The 18,352-nt window shown below is 35.2% G+C and overlaps 3 protein-coding genes across 4 annotated transcripts; 1 reads left to right on the plus strand and 2 right to left on the minus strand.

Moving 5' to 3' along the window:
* Nucleotides 1-1,620: 1,620 nt before the first annotated feature.
* LOC132166146 (uncharacterized) lies at nucleotides 1,621-5,977 on the minus strand. Of its 2 annotated transcripts, none has more exons than XM_059576918.1 (5): nucleotides 5,664-5,977; nucleotides 5,032-5,144; nucleotides 3,882-3,979; nucleotides 2,287-2,468; nucleotides 1,621-1,835 (listed from the first exon to the last, which is right to left on the minus strand). In XM_059576918.1, the coding sequence occupies exons 1-4, from the start codon at nucleotides 5,854-5,856 to the stop codon at nucleotides 2,330-2,332; spliced, it is 543 nt and encodes a 180-aa protein (XP_059432901.1). In that variant the 5' UTR covers nucleotides 5,857-5,977; the 3' UTR covers nucleotides 1,621-1,835; nucleotides 2,287-2,329. The 2 variants fall into 2 exon arrangements, with proteins under 2 accessions (XP_059432901.1, XP_059432902.1); XM_059576919.1 differs by lacking the exon at nucleotides 1,621-1,835 and adding an exon at nucleotides 1,881-2,168.
* Nucleotides 5,978-14,775: 8,798 nt separating this feature from the next.
* On the minus strand, nucleotides 14,776-15,881 carry LOC132165842 (uncharacterized). Its single transcript, XM_059576523.1, has 2 exons — nucleotides 15,578-15,881; nucleotides 14,776-14,930 (listed from the first exon to the last, which is right to left on the minus strand). Exons 1-2 carry the CDS (start codon nucleotides 15,765-15,767, stop codon nucleotides 14,776-14,778), a joined length of 345 nt encoding a protein of 114 aa, XP_059432506.1. The 5' UTR covers nucleotides 15,768-15,881.
* Nucleotides 15,882-16,877: 996 nt separating this feature from the next.
* LOC132165844 (B3 domain-containing transcription factor NGA4-like) lies at nucleotides 16,878-17,291 on the plus strand. Its single transcript, XM_059576525.1, has one exon. The coding sequence runs from the start codon at nucleotides 16,878-16,880 to the stop codon at nucleotides 17,289-17,291; it is 414 nt and encodes a 137-aa protein (XP_059432508.1).
* The last annotated feature ends 1,061 nt before the right edge of the window (nucleotides 17,292-18,352 follow it).

Genomic DNA, 18,352 nt, shown 5'->3' on the forward strand with positions numbered 1-18,352 from the left:
TTTTCCCACCCGCCTCGCACCTTGCGGGTTTGAGATTTTCCAACCCGCTACCCGAGCCCAATGACCAAGATCTGCGCGGGTCAGGTATTTGCGGTGCGGGATAAATAGGTGCGTATTTGCGGGTCAGGTCGGGTTTATTGACATGACATTTTTGTAATTGTTTTTATTCAATTTTTTGGGCTAGGCCGGCGTGACAGATCAAGAGGCACTGGCGAGAGGTGCGGCAATGGGATGTGGCTGTGCGAGAGTGAGATGAGATTCGAGAGATCGACAGTTCAGGGTCTGTGTGAAAGGCCGAAATCGAATGGGTCTATTAAGTCTAGGATTTTCTTTTTGTGTTTTAGGACCTTAAGAGTGGGTAGAAAGCATCCCCAACCAAGGTACGAGGTACCAAGCCCCAGAGCTCCTCATTCCCTCAAACGGCCGGCCTTTCTCCAGATTTGTAAGTAGTTGTATTTTAACTGTGTGTTTTCCATACGGTTTTGGCAGATTCTTCAAGATGACTCAAGATGTGGAGATGAAAGACCACCCACCTCCACCAACTCCTTCTCAGTTGGTTTCCTCGGCCGTCCCACCCACTTTGCAGCGTAAGTTGGATTTATTTCGATCCTCTGCTTCACTGTGATTCCACTTCAAATTGAAATTATTGGGCTTCTCTTTTGCTTTTTCAATCGTAGTTTTATTTTTTATTTTTTTTTGTTTTTTTGATTTTTTTAGGAGCGGAGCGGCGGAGTGAGAGATCGAGAGGCGACTGGCGAGAGTGAGATGAGAGATTGAGAGGTGCGGCGGGTGGTGGGGTGCGACTGTGAGATGAGACTCGAGAGATCGACACTGGGGGGCAGTGGGATTCAACAGTACTGGGTGAAACTTGAAAAGCCGAAATCGAATGGGTCTTAAGTCTAGGGTTTTCTTTTTATGTTTTGGTACCTTAAGTGCCGGTAGGAGCGGGTCGGGGCGGGTACCCGCATAGAAAATATTAGTAAACCCGAAACCCGCCCCGCCCCGCATGGGTTGAATATTTCCAACCCGAACCTGCGAAAATAAACACTAAACCCACATGGGCTGGGGCGGGCTGAGGCGAGTCTACGGGTTGGGCGGGTTTTTGCCCAGTCTAATAGGTAGGATTTGTTTATTTTATAGCAATAACAGTTCAATCCCTATCTTTTCTTCGACAATGATGTGTTCATACTTCATAGTTGAAAAATACCTTATCAGTCATTTCATGATTAATATTAAATACCACTTGTCCTAAAAGCTCAAGACCGAAAATATTAGATGGAAACAAGGTTCAAACTTAAGACATTGAATTTGATACCAATATTAAATACCATTTATCTCAAAAGCTTAAGCTAATAGAAATTGAAGAACTTAATAATTTAATTAATATTTCAACACTTTCTCTCACGTGTGGATTCAAACTCATGACCTTTGATTTTGATACCATATTAAATTACCACTTTTTCCAAAAGCTTAAGCTAATAGGAAGAGATAAATTTAATCATTTAATTACAATTCTAACAAAATATACATGATAGTTTGAAGAATACTTGTGTTTAAGTATAGTTCAATATAATTGGAACACACGTTTTAAAACCATATGGAAAATATTTGGAGTTACTCTTGAACTAACGTGACACATTTTATTATGAGGAATGGGGTTTTTGTACGTACAGTACATGCAATGTATTTGTGTTACGTAGATTGTCACATCAACTTATAAGGCACTTGTAGTAAAAGTTGTAGTACTCATAACAACACTCCAACTGTATATTGGAAAGCCTAGTACCTCACATTAATCATAGATTGGGAGAGTGCATTCAAAGCCCGGTCCTCACCTAATAAAGAACCAAAGTGAAACTTAGTACTTATAAGTACCTTTATAATCAAGCCCAATAATGCTACACAAAGTGTGCTTCCAAGTTTGGAAGCAAAGGATAAAAATGTTGTCATACAGAGTATCTTGGTAAAAGAGTTTTGGGAAAAAGAAGTTGAAAAAGATCTTATGAAAGACCCTTATGAACATAAAAATTGTTTGTATCTAGTATAGCTTACAAAACGTGATCAGGCCAGCCCATAAAAGCCATCTTTGAGATTTCCTTCAAGATCCAAAAGTTTTGCAATTTAAAATCTTCACTAATTTCCCTCTACTCTAGTTATGGTCAGATCATCTAATGGGAAGTCAAGAAAAAAGTAAGGAAACGAAGTATGTATTACTTACTAAAATTATGTAGATTTAAGCACATCATATCATCAGCATATTTTTCATTAAGTAAAACAAATAACTACCTGCTGCGTTCCTACTTTTGCTGAAGAAAAAATGCATTGCAATCTATGGAGTGGGAGGCATTAAACTCTCTGTGTGCTTTGCCTCCGCCATTTCAACTTCATATACACTGGTCTCTGAAGATTTCTCATTCTCCATTGCCATACTTTTCAGTTTCGCTAGTTGAACTGCACGCAGCTCATATCTTATAATCGATGCAAGAAACAACATTTTGTGAGTGCATGGAAGAGAGAGCATCCAAGTGGTAAATAATGATTATCAAAAGAACAAACAGCATTAGTTTAGAAGTAAAGGAACAAAGAAAAAATAAAAGATGGAGAAGGTTTAGCATGATTATAGGATAGCTGGAGCTAGTTCATTTTATGTTGGCCAACATCAAATTTCCTCAACAAGGATATAAACATGGAAATTGATCAAAAGAATATCTGCAAAGAAGCATTCTTGAAGAAATAGAAGTATTTCACACACCTATTTCTGTATTTTCTTTTAATTATCTCTTTTTCATAACTCCCCGTTCCTTCTACACTATTCTTGGGCTAAGTTATTGTTCCAGTCATTAAAGAATATTCAGAGCACAGCTAACTTAGAAGCTTCTAGTTGACTCAAAAGCATGATGATAAGAAGAGTAAATTAAATGCAAGGACCATAATATGCTGAATAAAGACCAGCCAGAGACTAATTTAGATAGTTACCAGCTTAGGTATTATCTGATTTGCAAAAGTATATCTCATTTCCTCATCCCAATTGTGCATTAGGTAGAGGATTCTCATGGTGGTGCTGTACAAAGTACAGGGTTAACAAACAAGAAAAATTAATATGTGAAAGCAGTTTCCATGTCAAATCCAAGCTTGGGTTTCAATTAAATTGGAGCCAAGTGCATGGAGAGTGCAATGTTGTTGAGAAACAATGAATCACTTCTTTTTTTTTCAAGGAATCTTTAAGTGACTGATTTTTCTACTCTGCTATTGGTGTGAGAGGCTATACAACTCTAAATATTGAAGAATCCGGTCCTGTAAATGAGATGAGGATGAAAATTTTGGGCTCCACTGAATGCAATCTGCATCTACTCGTGGTTGGTTGGAAACCAATCACTGCCTTCCATTTTTACAGAATGTAAAACTCAGACAAACGCCTAAGCTAAATTAGTAGTCCACTGCTTGGATGAATCATTTGAAATTTAATTCCTAAAGATAGAGCCATTTATTTATTTATTTATTTTTATTGAAAAGCACAAAGGAACAACTCAAGTACACATGAAGTACACAAGAGAGACACTTAGCTAGTAGCAGAAAAAAGGTCTAAAAAAAATGAAAGTTCTTGAAGTTAGAGTCAAAACCTGCACCCCCATGAAAAAGAGTCTTAAAGAATAAAGGTGTAACACTTAAGAAGACATGTCAATCAAGTGCAGGACAGTCTTATCATCCGCTAATAGAGAAACATATTCTATGAGAGTAATACTACATAAAAACTCAAAGATGCTTCATTTTCTCATGTGGTCAAGCCAGGTAAAGTTGAAGGAACTGTCGAAGTTATATTATGACAAACCCTGATGTTTCATGTTTTTAATTATTTATGTATCAAAAACTCGGAAACTTACTCAGTCACATAGCTCTTGACAAGCTTAAAATATATTCTCCAAAACTGACGTTCCTTCAAGCGACGAGGGCATAGCATATATCTAAGTTGGGAAATTTCCTGAAGAATAAGAAAGTATTCATAAAGTTAAAAAGCAAAATCACTTCATGTATCAATCCACTGTTTAGGTAAGTTGAACAGTATAAGCTACTAAGAATTAAGCAATGACAATCAAACAAGATTTGATTTGAGAATTCAAGGCAATATATTGAGTACTCAATGCATTGGACATAGTTTCTATAGTCTTTTCCAAATCCAATAAGTGCAATGAAACAATAGTCTACCCGGAGAAACATAAAACAACTAAAAGCACAAAATTTCATATCAGTCATAATTTCAAATGCAAATCCCCTTTCTATTGAAAAGATAATACACAACAATATGTAAACTGTCCAAAAACTCAACTCAACTAAGTTTTAAATTCAGTTAAATTGGAGTTGGCTTTAAGATCTTCATCAATTAATCAGGATCTGCTACATATCTTTTTGGCATCCTGTCCTTCTGTTGCCTCCAAATTAAATATAACCTTCTTAACTACTTCTACTCATTATTTAATGCCTATTTCTACCTCTTTTCACTCTATTAATTTGAATTAAATCACACTTTTTCATTGGTGCATACCGTGCATTGATAGGCCTCCATTTTAACTGAGTTTCCATTAACCAAAAGATTTCATTCTTTCTCTTTATAGTTTTATGGCTATCCATTGTGCCCACACAAAGATCAAAGCTTAGTTTAGTGATTTCCTTTTCATAGCATCTTGAAATTAGCCGAATTCACCACTGTAAAGGGCACTACTGCCCATGACACCACCAACTTACTTGATAAAGAAATTAGGATTTACCAATAACCAAAATAGAAAAATGCAGTTATATAGAATCTTTAAAGTCCATTTATAGGACATTCAAACCCAACAAGCAATTTTCTTTGATTATAAGTAGAAAACACCCTGGCAACAAATATATACTACATTGTTGTCAAAGAAAAACACATTACTATAATAACTGTTATTAACTACAAGGCAAAACTAGGTGGTAAATAAACTTCGACATTGCGAATATCACATAAACTATAAATTCCTTTAAACCCAATCCGAAGAATTAGAAATCAACCTTAACTTTTGTGATCACAAGAAGAGCATGCCGCTCTTGCCATTCGGAAAGATCCTTCCGGACATTGCCTGAAGTTGATGGGGTTACATCACCACAAGCAGCTCCCTCATCATCTGCACCAACCTCAATGAAATTTGCATGTTCTTTAGATTAAATTACAGACACTGATATATTAGACTATAGGCTAGAATCGCAAGTCCTTGAAAATCTTTTAACTTTAAATGGGTATGGGAGATAGAATGGGGTCTAAATTCGAACTCAGTATCACCTGCTCTAATACTATAAAAGTCTAAGATAATGAGAAATAATGAATTTAATCTCTTTACCATTATTCTAACAAATTCCAAAGAAACCACAGAAAATAAATGAACACGTGAAACTCTCATGCAAATCTTGTATATTGAGTTGAAATGCAAGTTTTGTTCTCTTTTCCTCTAATTTTCGAGCAACCAAACTCTTATGCAAACCACAGAAAGAAATGAACCTAAACCCACTTCCTAGCTTAATTAAAGAGAGTTGTTCATTAACTTATAAAACCAAGCCCACAAAAAATATTGTAACATTCATAGTCTTCTTTTCTATGATGTTTTCTCGGGAACCAAACAAAGGGTAAAGTGCGAGGGAATGAATACCTTGGAGAGGGAAATTATTGAAGGTGTCGAAAGTGAAGGACTTGACGAACTCAATGAGTTGCTCTGTGACTCCAAATAGTTCCTCTTCTTGTTGTTGTTGTGGGTCTGGGTGCGATTGGTTTGGGAGATTTGGGTTTTTGGTCTTTGTGCTTGCGCTTGAAAGGCCGCGTCGGAACCACGAGGACAAGTCCATGGGTTCTGCGCCGTTGCTCTTGTTTCGCAACTTTTGGTTGATTCGAGTCGGGAAGTTCGTCGTATTTCGGCTGATTGACGGGGTGGTGGTGGTGGTTGGCTGAGTTTAGTAAAGATTTTGGTTTAGAGAGGGAATATTGCTCTTCTTTGTTACCATTTATCACAATTAATTTACACCGATTAATAATTTAATATGACTAACGAGGTGTTTTAAGCTGTATATAATTTCAATTATTAATTATATATATTTTTTATATTTTAATTATAGATTATTCTTCTTCACCAAAATGTTATTAAAAACATTAAAGAATATAATTAATAAAATAAATAAACAATTCAACAAAATTTAATTATCATTTAAAACATATAAATGACTAAATGTAACTTTAAATATATTTTTTCACGCTTAATGTTAATTTATTTAATTGTTCTCGACCCTTTTTACATCACTACATGATTTTTTTGAAATGATGTACATTGTTCTTTTAAGCAATTAAAACGATGTTGTAATTTGTTCTTAGTAAAAATTTATAATAACAACAGTTACAAGAACACTCATAATAAATTAACATTTACATAAAAATATCAACTTCTTGATTGGCAATGAAAATGTACTTGGCTTGAATTTCTTTGTTGATAATTTTCTTGCGGATAAAATGGTAGTCAATCTCAATGTACTTAATTTTTGCATGAAAAACCGCGTTAGAAGCTAGTGTTAATTGTTAAAGCACCAATTTTTATGACACCAAAAACTGATTTGGAGATGAGGGATATCTCCAAGCCTTTGAATAAAATTCTAAGCAATAAAGATTTGCATAGCTAGCCGATGGCCATGGGGCAATATTATGTTACTAGAATGAGGAACAATTATTAATATTAGGATATATTAAAATATATGATATGGTATAATAATTTATTGTATTTATTTTTATTTGATATTGTCTTTATTTTATTTCATGCTAATACTCATTTTAACGTATGCTATTGGGGGTGAGTTTCTTCTATTTAGGTTTTGTTTTGTTTTATTTTTACGTTGGTGGTGGCTAGGGGTGGGTTATGGAGTTTAACTGGGTGGTGTAGTGACTGTTGGTGCAAATGGGTAGCGTTGGAATTGGTTGGCAGTGAGATTGGGTCGTGGGATTGGGTTGCTTGTGGTTGCTCATCGAAGACTTCATCTAATTTGGCATTAGCTTCTTCCAACTTCTTTATCACACGTTCTATCATGTTTTCAAGATAATCAACTTCGCCATCGAACTAAACTTAGCTCTAATATCAATGTTACGTGAATGCTTTCACAAACACATAAATGGATAGATCGTTAGATTTTGAAGGAACCTAGACCTTTTAGATTCGTTGGAGGGAACATAAAATCTTTTCAAACACAATGTTTAAAATAATTTTCTACTTCCTTTATTCATAACATAATAGCATTTAAATAAGTAAACTATTACAATATTTTATAGGACTGAGTCATCAGCTATTATTGGAATATAAAATATGGCTTAATTATCAAGACACTTGCATGAACTTAAATGAGGACTAGCATAGAATAAAATAAAAACAATATCAAATAAAAATAAACATAATAAAATATCCTACAATTTCGTATATTTTTGGCTGTACAGGAGATTAAGCATGTACCAAGAAAAACTCCAATGCCGGTGGTAGAATGACAATCATCAACATCGCCAACCCAATCTGCATTACAGAAAATATTGAGCTACATCGAACCTTTAGTATAATAGATATCATGATCAAGGGTGCTCTTCAAGTAACATGGTACCCTTTTAGCGGCAGTTATGAGTAGTAATAGGAGCATGTAAATATTGAAACAACTGGTTTAGGCCTTTTAAGAGTACAATATTGCAAAGCCCCCAACAATATGACAATACGAAGAAGGATTTGAAATGGGATCTTCATCAAACCTAGATAATTTGCTACCCAAGACACACATAGAGTCAAATGGCTTGGCACCAACCATTTTGATCGAATAAGGAGATTAAGTATACACATAGATTGATGAAGTGTGAATTATGGTTTAACTTTATAGTTTGTGTACGTTTACAACTTTATGTCGTACGTGGATATCGTTGAAAATTGGAAACAACACACACTAAGAGAGAACACAAAATAAGAAGAGGAATAATGAATTAATAGAAGACTTTGTGTTCTATCATTCAACTTAATAAAATAATTTGCTTACATAGGTATTTATAGGATACAAATGACTCTAATAACTTCTTCACGTTATTCATTCATTTACATCTCATATAACTTTTATGTAATTTTTATATAAAATAATTCTTAAAAAACTAAAATACTCAATATCTTTAAGTTATTTAATAACACATGAGAATGTGAAATAAAAAAATTTAAATAAACATTATTAAAATTAAATTTATTATTCAATAGGTACGGTGACTTATCCAATAAAAAGCATCGAAGCTAGGGAGGTTTTGTGCCATCGATCATTGTATTCTACAAATTCTTTCACGAATTTATTTTTTTCTTACATTTATCTGATAGTTAGCTTTTAAAATTGATGCACCAACAAAAATTAGGGGAAAAAAAAAAAAAAAAACATGTACTACATGTTCAAGCCACGTTTAAGATACCAATTGTTTGTCACGGCAAAGTAGGCCTCATTTTTAACGGTTAGGATCTGAGCACAGAACTTTTGAGTCCTCTGTCCCACAGTACTTTAATAATATGGCAAAGCACATGGCTGCTGTCTCTGTCATTCTATGGCTGATTCTGAAGAATAAGACAGGGGATGCATGGCTGATTCTGTGACATCATTTTTAAGTGGAAAATTTTGGGGGTTAAACTTTTTAAGAACATAAAAAGAAACAATCAAGAATATAGCATGATTGGAGTAGCTGAGTTGGGGTTGAACTTTAGGGATTGGGGTTGAACTTGTCCATGAACTATGTAAAATTATAAAAATAAACAATCCAGAATATATATAGTATAATTGGAGTGGCTGAGTCGGGATTGAACTTGATTGTTTCTTCTTCTAATCTTGATTAATGTTTCTTTTTATAATCTTAAGAAGTTCATGGACAAAGTTAAACCCTAAACCCTAAAGTTCAACCCCAACTCAGCCATTCCAATTTCTTTATTCTTGATTGTTTCTTATTATAATCTTACAAAGTTCAACCCCAACTCAGCCATTCAAATTTCTTTATCTTGATTGTTTCTTTTTATAATCTTACACACAGTTCATGGACAAAGTTCAACCCCAATCCCTAGAGTTCAACCCCAACTCAGCCATTCCAATTTCTTTATTCTTGATTGTTTCTTATTATAATCTTACAAAGTTCATGGACAAAGTTCAACCCCAACTCAGCCATTCCAATTTCTTTATTCTTGATTGTTTCTTTTTGTAATCTTACACAGTTCATGGACAAAGTTCAACCCCAACTCAGCCATTCAAATTTCTTTATTCTTGATTGTTTCTTTTTGTAATCTTACACAGTTCATGGACAAAGTTCAACCCCAACTGATCAGCCATTCCAATTTCTTTATTCTTGATTGTTTCTTTTTATAATCTTACACGGTTCATGGACAAAGTTCAACCCCAATCCCTAAAGTTCAAAAAAAAAAAAAAAAAACTCAGCCATTCCAATTATACGGTATTCTTGCTTTTTATAATCTTAAAAAGTTCATGGACAAAGTTAAACCCCAGCTCAGCCACTCCAATTATACTATATTCTTGAATCAGCAAAGACGGTAAAGCAGCAGCATTGGTGCACACTTCACAATAAACAATTTGCTTTTGGTGACCCAAATTGTCACAGTCAGCTTAGATTGTTATATATACGCCCTATACTCGTAACCATTCAATTAAACATTGAAGTTCCCTTCAATTAAAGGGTGTTCTGTTTAGGGGTAAGATTTATATGATATGATGGTTTCATCAATTTTTTTTGTTTTTTGTTTTAAAAAAAAAAACTGAGATAGATAGAATTTGTCAAACTTTTGTTTATAATGTGTTATTGATTGTTTTTGTGAATGAATTTAAAACTTATTCTAAGCGTTTTAATTTTTTTTTTTTTAATAGTTTGTCCATTTTCCTCCGATTTGATAATTACAGACGAGCTCACGTATGAATTCGGGCATGGCTACAGCAGCAGGAGATGCAGATTCAGCCTCGAGTGGGATTTATCCATGTGCTGAAGCATGTCCGAAATATATGTACAGGGACTACGCGCGTGAAGTGGTGTTTAAGAAGATTTTGTGTCGAAGTGACATATAGGCTTTATATACCCAAGGCACATGCAGCCCGATTCTGCTCCCCAGCAAATGGAAGTGAAGTGATCACTTTCAGTGATGTTGAAATGAAGCCCTGGCCAATGCATTTTTGTACAAGTGGTGGAAAAACTTTTCTCAAAAGAGGGTGGAGCAAGTTCGCTCGAAAGAAGCAGCTACGCAAGGGAGACACCATCACGTTGTATGAGGTCAGGTGCGGGCAGAGGACAAGATTCTTCATGATTGCAGTCTCCTACAAAGACCGTCTACAGATTCTTGGAGCTCCAATTAATTAATTAGACAAACACCATGGGTGATGGGTGTTGTTCTGTTTTTAGCCTCAAGGGTGCGCGCCAAAAGTCTTGCTCAATGGAATGCCTAGTTTGTTTTTATTTTGTTTTTGTAAGCAACGTATGTGTGTTTTTTGTTTGTCATGGGACAAGGGGTTTCCTTTAATAGTATTGTAATAAATTTATTGTATTCTATCTATCCCATCTATCCTATTCCATCTCGACATTTCAATTCAATTTTTCTTACGAGTTTGTGATTTAAAATTATTATAAGGATTCCTTAAAGATAGGAAAAAGGAGAACGACCAGAGCCAGAGGCCAGAGGAGTTCGATTTCGTGGGGTTCAGTCCATCATAGTAAGGAGGGCCTTCTTCAACCTTGGGTATTGAAGCCCCCCACCAGGAGGAGGCTAGTGAATGATCAACAAGGCCCGAGTATGGTACCCACAAAATTAAAGAAAGGATATTCTGTCATCTGTCACCATGCACCGCGTTTTGTATATTTTAAGCTCAACGAGACTTTTGTAATACCTATTTCTTTTGAAGTCAACAGCTGAGGGCTTTTAAAGTCCACGCATGAGAGAGAGAGAGAGAGAGAGAGAGCGCCCATGGAATATTGGAGGGCTTCACTCTCGGATCGAAACAGAGCTTCGCCGATCACAATATTATTCCAGCTTCGCCCTTGATCGGAGGTACTGATAGCTCCTTTTCTGTTTCCTTTCCTTCCCCTAGTGCAATTTGGTGGTTGCTGTGAAATTATTGTAGTTGAAGATGGTCTATTCTATGAATTTTCATGGAGAGCGTGATTAACTTTCATATTTGTGAGTTGGGAAGAAAATTTTGATGAATTTCAGGTAATTATGTGCTCTCCAAGTTATAATGTGTAATTCGAATTTTATGTTTTTTACTTTTTTGGAGCTAGTTCATTTGATATTAAGGGATATTTATATGTCAATTGATTGGCTTTGGAGAAAAGGCTAAGATAGACGACAGTGGTGGGATTCTTCTATCTGTGTATTGGATAGTTGTTGTTTTACCCTTTGCTTAATATAAGTAATCGCGAACATCGTGTAATAATTGTTGGAAACAAATATAGTTTCTAGCATTATTTTTTTACTGTGCTTGTGCCCTTCCATGTTTGTGTGGGTTGCGTTTGATTGGATATGTTTGTGTCTGTTTTGACGTTGAACCAAGTAGATTGATAGTGAAGGAAGGACTGGCCTGGATGGGATTGGAGGTTATTCGTGAAAGAGAGAGAGACAATTTGTAACAAACTAACCTCTTTTTCCCTTTTGAAAGGATTAGCTGTTAATTATACTAATCAGAAGCATCTTCATGGTTGCAGTGACAAATATTATGTGTCTTGAAACATTGAGATCTCTAAGATCTTCTTGTAAATGTTTCTATGTGGGTTCCCCCACAATCCTGCATATAGTACTTCTAGCAATTTACCTAAAGATGGTGACGTATGCTTGACAAAAAGAAAGGAAGCCTATCGCCAGTAAGAGTTGCAGATTGCTTATGAAGTTTGTCTTGTTAAATTAATTGCACCTTATGAAGCAGAATTTCTTCTGTTGCGTGTTGGTAGATGCAGTGTGATTACTAATAATGTTGCTAGTTTGCATATTATTTCACTTCCCCTTATTCCTGCTACTTACATATTTGTACTTGACCATGAGTAGACCTACGCGTGATCTTGGGGGTCTTTCGCAACCCAAGAATTTTTACAACAATTCCCATAAATATATTAATCTTCTATAGCATTGCCCTCTCTATGTTAATTTTTCACCCCCAAATGGTTTCAGCTGATTTGCCAAATCTTTACACTGCTCAAGGGGCAAGCGCACAAGCTGGGCACTCATCTGGGTAGTTGAAACTTGAAAGTCATTTGATTCCCCATATGAATCGGTCAGTTTTTCTGTTTTGTCATCTGAGACATTGAGTTTCCCTTGTTTTTTCATCTGGGTTTTGGCTATTTTCTCGATTTCTGCAGCTTTCGTCATTGAAATTGAGGGCTTTCAGCTGTTTTGATTCAATCAGTGAGGGGAAGTTGATTGATTTTGTTCATATATCTGCAATAAAGGTATTGGGTTTGGTTTGTTTTGTTTCCTGGATTACTTCATTAGGATTTTCTAGTGTTTGGGCGGTGAATTCTGTCAGGATTTGGATTTTTCTGGTTAGATTTTTTTGTTCTGCTTGTGGCTTTAGAAGTGTTGTGGCTCTTCTCTAAGAGTAGAAATTGGTTTGGTGCAGCAGTTGAGGGTTTTAATCCAGCGGATGTTGTGATTTTCTTTTCTTCTTTGGATGAATGAGTAAAGTTTTGGAGGAATTGTATTAGTTGTTTTGGTCATGATTTTTGGATTCTAACTCTTCTGTATAGAGCTTGTGAGGCTTTGTTGCAGAAGAGAATTGGGGTTTCTACTCCCCGGGAAAGAAAGCTTGCATTGTAAATGATGTTTGATCATCAACTTAAGGAGCTTCAAAACAATCTTGTAGTCTTCTTGCTGTCACCTGTGGGGAAAATGCTGGAGATAAAACAATCTTTAAGAAGGATGCTGCAGAGGATAAGCTGAGCTGCTGAGATACCCATTTTTTCAGAGTTGGTATCTTCTGGACGTTTGGAGGTGCAATATTCCATTTTTGGTTGCAACTTTTCTGTACTGAGTATCAGATAGGAAATGTGTTGCATGCAACTTTTTAAAGATAGATTTTATAGGCATGTAATTTTGTATACATTTATGGCTTATGGCATAAAATCAAGTTTAAGAATTGTGTGTTTTTATTTTATATATACACGTGCGTGCACACAGAGAAATTATATGTATTTATTTATTTACGCAAGTTTGGATTTTCTATGTAAAAAATCCTAGTTCTGCTCGACTGTTGTGCATTTATTATTGTTTCATGATTAGTTAATGCTATTGCTTACTTGAACAAGCTTTGCAACAATAAGAGAAATAAAGTTCTCTAAAGATTTGTGTTACGTGCTTAATTGCTCAAGCACGTAGTTGGATAGATTAAAGGTTAGTTTAAAGAACCCTAATACCTCTCAAATAACTACGAGAGTTGAACCAACTGCGAACCTTATTGTTATGCTTGGACGTTTAATAGAAATTGGATTCGCTTATGTGCTTTCCACAGCACCTGGAGGTAGAATTCCATCCTCCTCTGCCATGAATTAAGACGCAGTAGAAAATGGAGCCATAAAAATATTTTTTTAAAAAAAGTAAACGAACAAGTACTATAAATTATACCACATTGATTTGCTAATGTTTAAAATACACGTAAATGTTTCACGAATTACAGAATGGGTCCCACCCTTCTTTATTGTAAAGGAATAGAATCGTCGGTTGATTCTTGTTTCCACGTGTCGGTTAATTCTCGTTTCCAACTCTTCTATACTGCTATAATAGGGAAGAGATATGCTATAAACTAATACAAACTTCATATTTTGTCCATAAAAGTCCATATGGTAAAATGTTACATCATCTTCTTTTTGTTTTATCTTTTTCCCTGCACAAAAAAAAAAAAAAAATATAATAATGTGGCATCTTGCCATGTAGACTTTTATAGCAAAATGTAGAGTTTTTATTAGATTAAAACATTTCTCATAGGGAATGAGACTATTGACTCTATGAGTCATAGATAGTGAGAGATGAACTATATATATATAGTAAAGGGAAATGCTTGGTGTTCTCTTAGTGTTCTCTCAACTATGATATGACTTTTAAAATCACAAATAAATTAAAAGTTAATAATGATTCAACGGTAATTTTAAAAGCCACATCACAGTTGGGAGAACATTAAGGGAATACTATAAAAACACATAGCATTTCCCTATAGTAAAATACTGAAAAACTAATATTTCCTTTGTAAACCATATAGGGAAGTACTTTTTTTTTTTTTTTTTTGTGAGTATATAGGGAAAGGACAGAAATTTTCTCTAAACCGGTTTGGAGAAAATATCTGTCCATTCCACATAAAATGGTGCCAAGTGTCTAAGCATTTAATATGCACATTAAATATTAAAGGTTATTAATAGCAATTTGCTAACTAAGGTTAACCCCCTTTTTTTTCTTTCCGTTAAAAGTGAGACTAACGTTTTGTTTTTTTACCAAGGTTAGAACTAACGTTAAAAATTGAAGACCTAACGTTAGACTAGATAAAAAAAACTAAAAGAAGGAAAAAAAAAAGAAGAAGTAAAGAGCTAACGTTGGCTTAGAGGAAGAAGGGAAAAAAAAAAATCACATCTAAACAACGTTTTGTTTATAGGACATTCAAACCCAACAAGCAATTCTCTTTGATTATAAGTAGAAAACGCCCTGGCAAAAAATATATACTACACTGTTGTCAAAGAAAAACACATTACTATAAATTCCTTTAAACCCAATCTGAAGAATTAGAAACAAAAAAGAAATCAACCTTAACTTTTGTGATCACAAGAAGAGCATGCCGCTCTTGCCATTCGGAAAGATCCTTCCGGACATTGCCTGAAGTTGATGGGGTTACATCACCACAAGCAGCTCCCTCATCATCTGCACCAACCTCAATGAAATTTGCATGTTCTTTAGATTAAATTACAGACACTGATATATTAGACTATAGGCTAGAATCGCAAGTCCTTGAAAATCTTTTAACTTTAAATGGGTATGGAAGATAGAATGGGGTCTAAATTCGAACTCAGTATCACCTGCTCTAATACTATGATAAATTATCAATTAATATAAAAGTCTAAGCTAATGAGAAATAATGAATTTAATCTCTTTACCATTATTCTAACAAATTCCAAAGAAACCACATAGAGAAATGAACACGTGAAACTCTTATGCAAATATAGTACATTGAGTAGAAATGCAAGTTTTGTTCTCTTTCCCTCTAATTTTCGAGCAACCAAATACTGCATAACAAAAACTAGATTCAAATAAAAATGTATACGTTTGGTTGCTGATAAAAATAAAGGAAGAGACAAAATAACTCAAAAATTTGCAACCTTGAAATTTTTTTGTTTTAATCAAAAGAAAGAAAGAAATGAACCTAAATCCACTTCTTAGCTTAATTAAAGAGAGTTGTACATTAACTTATACAACCAACCGCACATAAAACATTTTAACATTCATAATCTTCTTTTCTATGATGTTTTCTCGGGAACTAAACAGAGGGTATAGTGCGAGGGAATGAATACCTTGGAGAGCGAAATTATTGAAGGTGTCGAAAGTGAAGGGCTTGACGAACTCAATGAGTTGCTCTGTGACTCCGAATAGTTCCTCTTCTTCTTGTTGTGGGTCTGGGTGTGATTGGTTTGGGAGATTTGGGTTTTTGGTCTTTGTGCTTGCGCTTGAAAGGCTGCGTCGGAGCCACGAGGACAAGTCCATGGGTTCTGCGCAGTTGCTCTTGTTTCGCAACTTTTGGATGATTCGAGTCGGAAAGTTCGTCGTATTCCGGCTGATTGATGGGGTGCCTTCCTGTGCGTTGGTGGCGGTGGTTGTTGGCGGAGTTAGTAAAGATTTTGGTTTATAGAGGGAATAATGTTATTCTTTGTTGCCACTTATCAAAATTATGTTACACCTGCCTTATAATTTAAACATTTCATTATATTCTTTAATATAATTAATAAAATAAATAAATAATTTAATAAATTTAATTATTGTTTAAAAAGTATTAATATAATATGTAATTTACTTTTTCACGCTTAACATTAATTTATCTAATTTAAAAAGTATTAATAGAATTACTCCTTTGAACCCTTTTTTTTTTTAATAGGTAAATCTCTTCTCATTACATGAAAAATTCGTAGTAGGCTCTTACATCATAGACCATTATACTCTTAATAGTTAACTTTTAAACTTGATAGACCTCCAAAAAAAAAAAAAAAACAAAAAACAAAAAAATGGAACCATATGTTGAAGCCAAGCTTAAGATATAAAGTTTGTACAGCAGAGTAGGCAGGGCTGTAATTTTTTATCCTCTGTCCCACATCATTTACTCAGAAAAAAGACCAAAGCTTTATAATAGCGCATAACGGCGATAGGGCTACCATCGTCATTTGACGCGAATTCTAAATTGAGCCATCAAATCATATAAATCTTACCCCTAAACTGAACACCGTTTAAATATTGAATGGTTATGTGCATAGGGTGTTATATATACACATATACCGCGAGGGGTCACTTTCAAGAAATAAAGCCATTAAGTTTCAATGAGCTTTATTTCTTGAAAGTGACCCCTCGCGGTATATGTGTATATATAACACCCTATGCACATAACCATTCAATATTTAAACGGTGTTCAGTTTAGGGGTAAGATTTATATGATTGGATGGTTTCATCAATTTTTTTTATTTTTTTTTTAAACTGAGATAGATAGAATTTGTCAAACTTTTGTTTATAATGTGTTATTGATTGTTTTTGTGAATGATTTTAGAACTTATTCTAAGCGTTTGTTTTCATTTTTAATAGGTGGCGAGCTCAAGTCTGAATTGGGGCATGGCAGCAACAGCAGGACATGCATGTCCGAATTGTATGTACCGGGACTACGAGCGTGAAGTGGTGTTTAAGAAAAGGTTGGCACCAAGTGACGTCCAAGGAAGAGGAGGCTATAAACTTTATATACCGAAGCCAGACGCTGCCAGATTCTGCTCCCTAGCAAACATTAATGGAAGTGGAGGGATCACTTTATATGACGTTGAAATGAAGCCCTGGCCAATGGGATTTCGTACAAGTACTGATGGAAGAGCTTATCTCGGCGCAGGGTGGATCAAGTTTGTTCGAAAGAAGCAGCTACGGGCAGGAGACACCGTTAGCTTTTATGAGGTCAGGTGCGGGCAGAGGACAAGATTTTTCATGATTGCAGTCTCTTACAAAGACCGTCTTCAGATTCTTGGAGCTCCAATTAATTAGACAACTGCTTAACACCCAGCCGGCCTCCATGGATCGATCCTTGTCTAATTTGTTTTTATATTTTATACTTTGTTAGCAACGTGTCATTCTTTCTTTTGACTGACTTGAAGAAAGGAAAAGTCTCCGTGGGTGTTGTGATCTATTTTTAGCTTCAAGGGTGTCTCCTACTTTGTTTTTATTTTGTAAGCAACGTGTGTTTTTGTTTGTCAATTGTCATGGATCACATTTCTTGTGTTGGACAAGGGGTTTCCTTTAATAGCAGTATTGTAATAAATTGATTGTTTTCAATTCAATTTTGTTTTTACCCTTTTGTGATTTAAAAATTATTTTAAGGATATAAGGAAAAATGAGAAAAGGTAAAATCAGGATTATCAACAAACGAGCAGAGGCAGAGGAGTTCGATTGCGTGGGGTTGAGCCCATTATAGTAAGGAGGTCCTTCTTCAACCTTGGGTATATCGTGGCCCCACACCTGGCGGAGGTTAGTGGATGATGAAGAAGGCCTACGTATAGGACCCCACCGATAACATGCACCTCGTTTTGTATACTTTAGCTCAACAAGACTTTTGTAATAATAGTATAAATCATCTCCTTTTGAAGTCAACCACAGAGGGCTTTTCAAGTCCACGCATGAGAGAGAGACAGAGAGAGAGAGAGAACGCCCATGGAATATTGGAGGGCTTCGCCCTCGGAGGTATGTAAATACGTATAGGAGGATAGCTCCTTTTCTGTTTCCGTTGGCTCTCGCCGGCCTTGTGCCATTATTTTCACCTCTCGGCTGGTTGATGTGAAATTATTGTAGTTGAAGATGGTCTATTTTATGAATTTTTCATGGAGAGTGATTAACTTTCATTTTTGTGATTTGGGGAGAAAATTTTAATGAAGTTCAGGTATTAATTATGTGCTAGCTGTCCAAGTTTAATGTGTAATTCCAACCTTTTTTTTTTTTTTTTTTTTGGGAGCTAGTTCATTTGATATGAGGGGAGGGATATTTATATGTCAATTGATTGGCTTCGGAGAAAAAGAAAAGGCTAACATAGATGACGGTGGTGGGATTCTTCT

The sequence above is a fragment of the Corylus avellana genome, chromosome ca11 (assembly GCF_901000735.1).
Source record: "Corylus avellana chromosome ca11, CavTom2PMs-1.0".
Taxonomy (NCBI): Eukaryota; Viridiplantae; Streptophyta; class Magnoliopsida; order Fagales; family Betulaceae; genus Corylus; species Corylus avellana.

What these genes read in the sequence shown, in the direction of transcription:
- LOC132166146 (XM_059576918.1), bottom strand. Translation starts at nt 5,856, where the DNA reads ATGGACTTGTCCTCGTGGTTCCGACGCGGCCTTTCAAGCGCAAGCACA. An exon ending in TTGTGATCACAAAAGTTAAG is followed by an intron (nt 3,980 to 5,031) that starts GTTGATTTCTAA and finishes CTTATTCTTCAG; the next exon opens with GAAATTTCCCAACTTAGATA. An exon ending in GTCAAGAGCTATGTGACTGA is followed by an intron (nt 2,469 to 3,881) that starts GTAAGTTTCCGA and finishes ATCGATTATAAG; the next exon opens with ATATGAGCTGCGTGCAGTTC.
- LOC132165842 (XM_059576523.1), bottom strand. Translation starts at nt 15,767, where the DNA reads ATGGACTTGTCCTCGTGGCTCCGACGCAGCCTTTCAAGCGCAAGCACA. An exon ending in CAATAATTTCGCTCTCCAAG is followed by an intron (nt 14,931 to 15,577) that starts GTATTCATTCCC and finishes AGGTTGGTGCAG; the next exon opens with ATGATGAGGGAGCTGCTTGT.
- LOC132165844 (XM_059576525.1), top strand. Translation starts at nt 16,878, where the DNA reads ATGGCAGCAACAGCAGGACATGCATGTCCGAATTGTATGTACCGGGAC.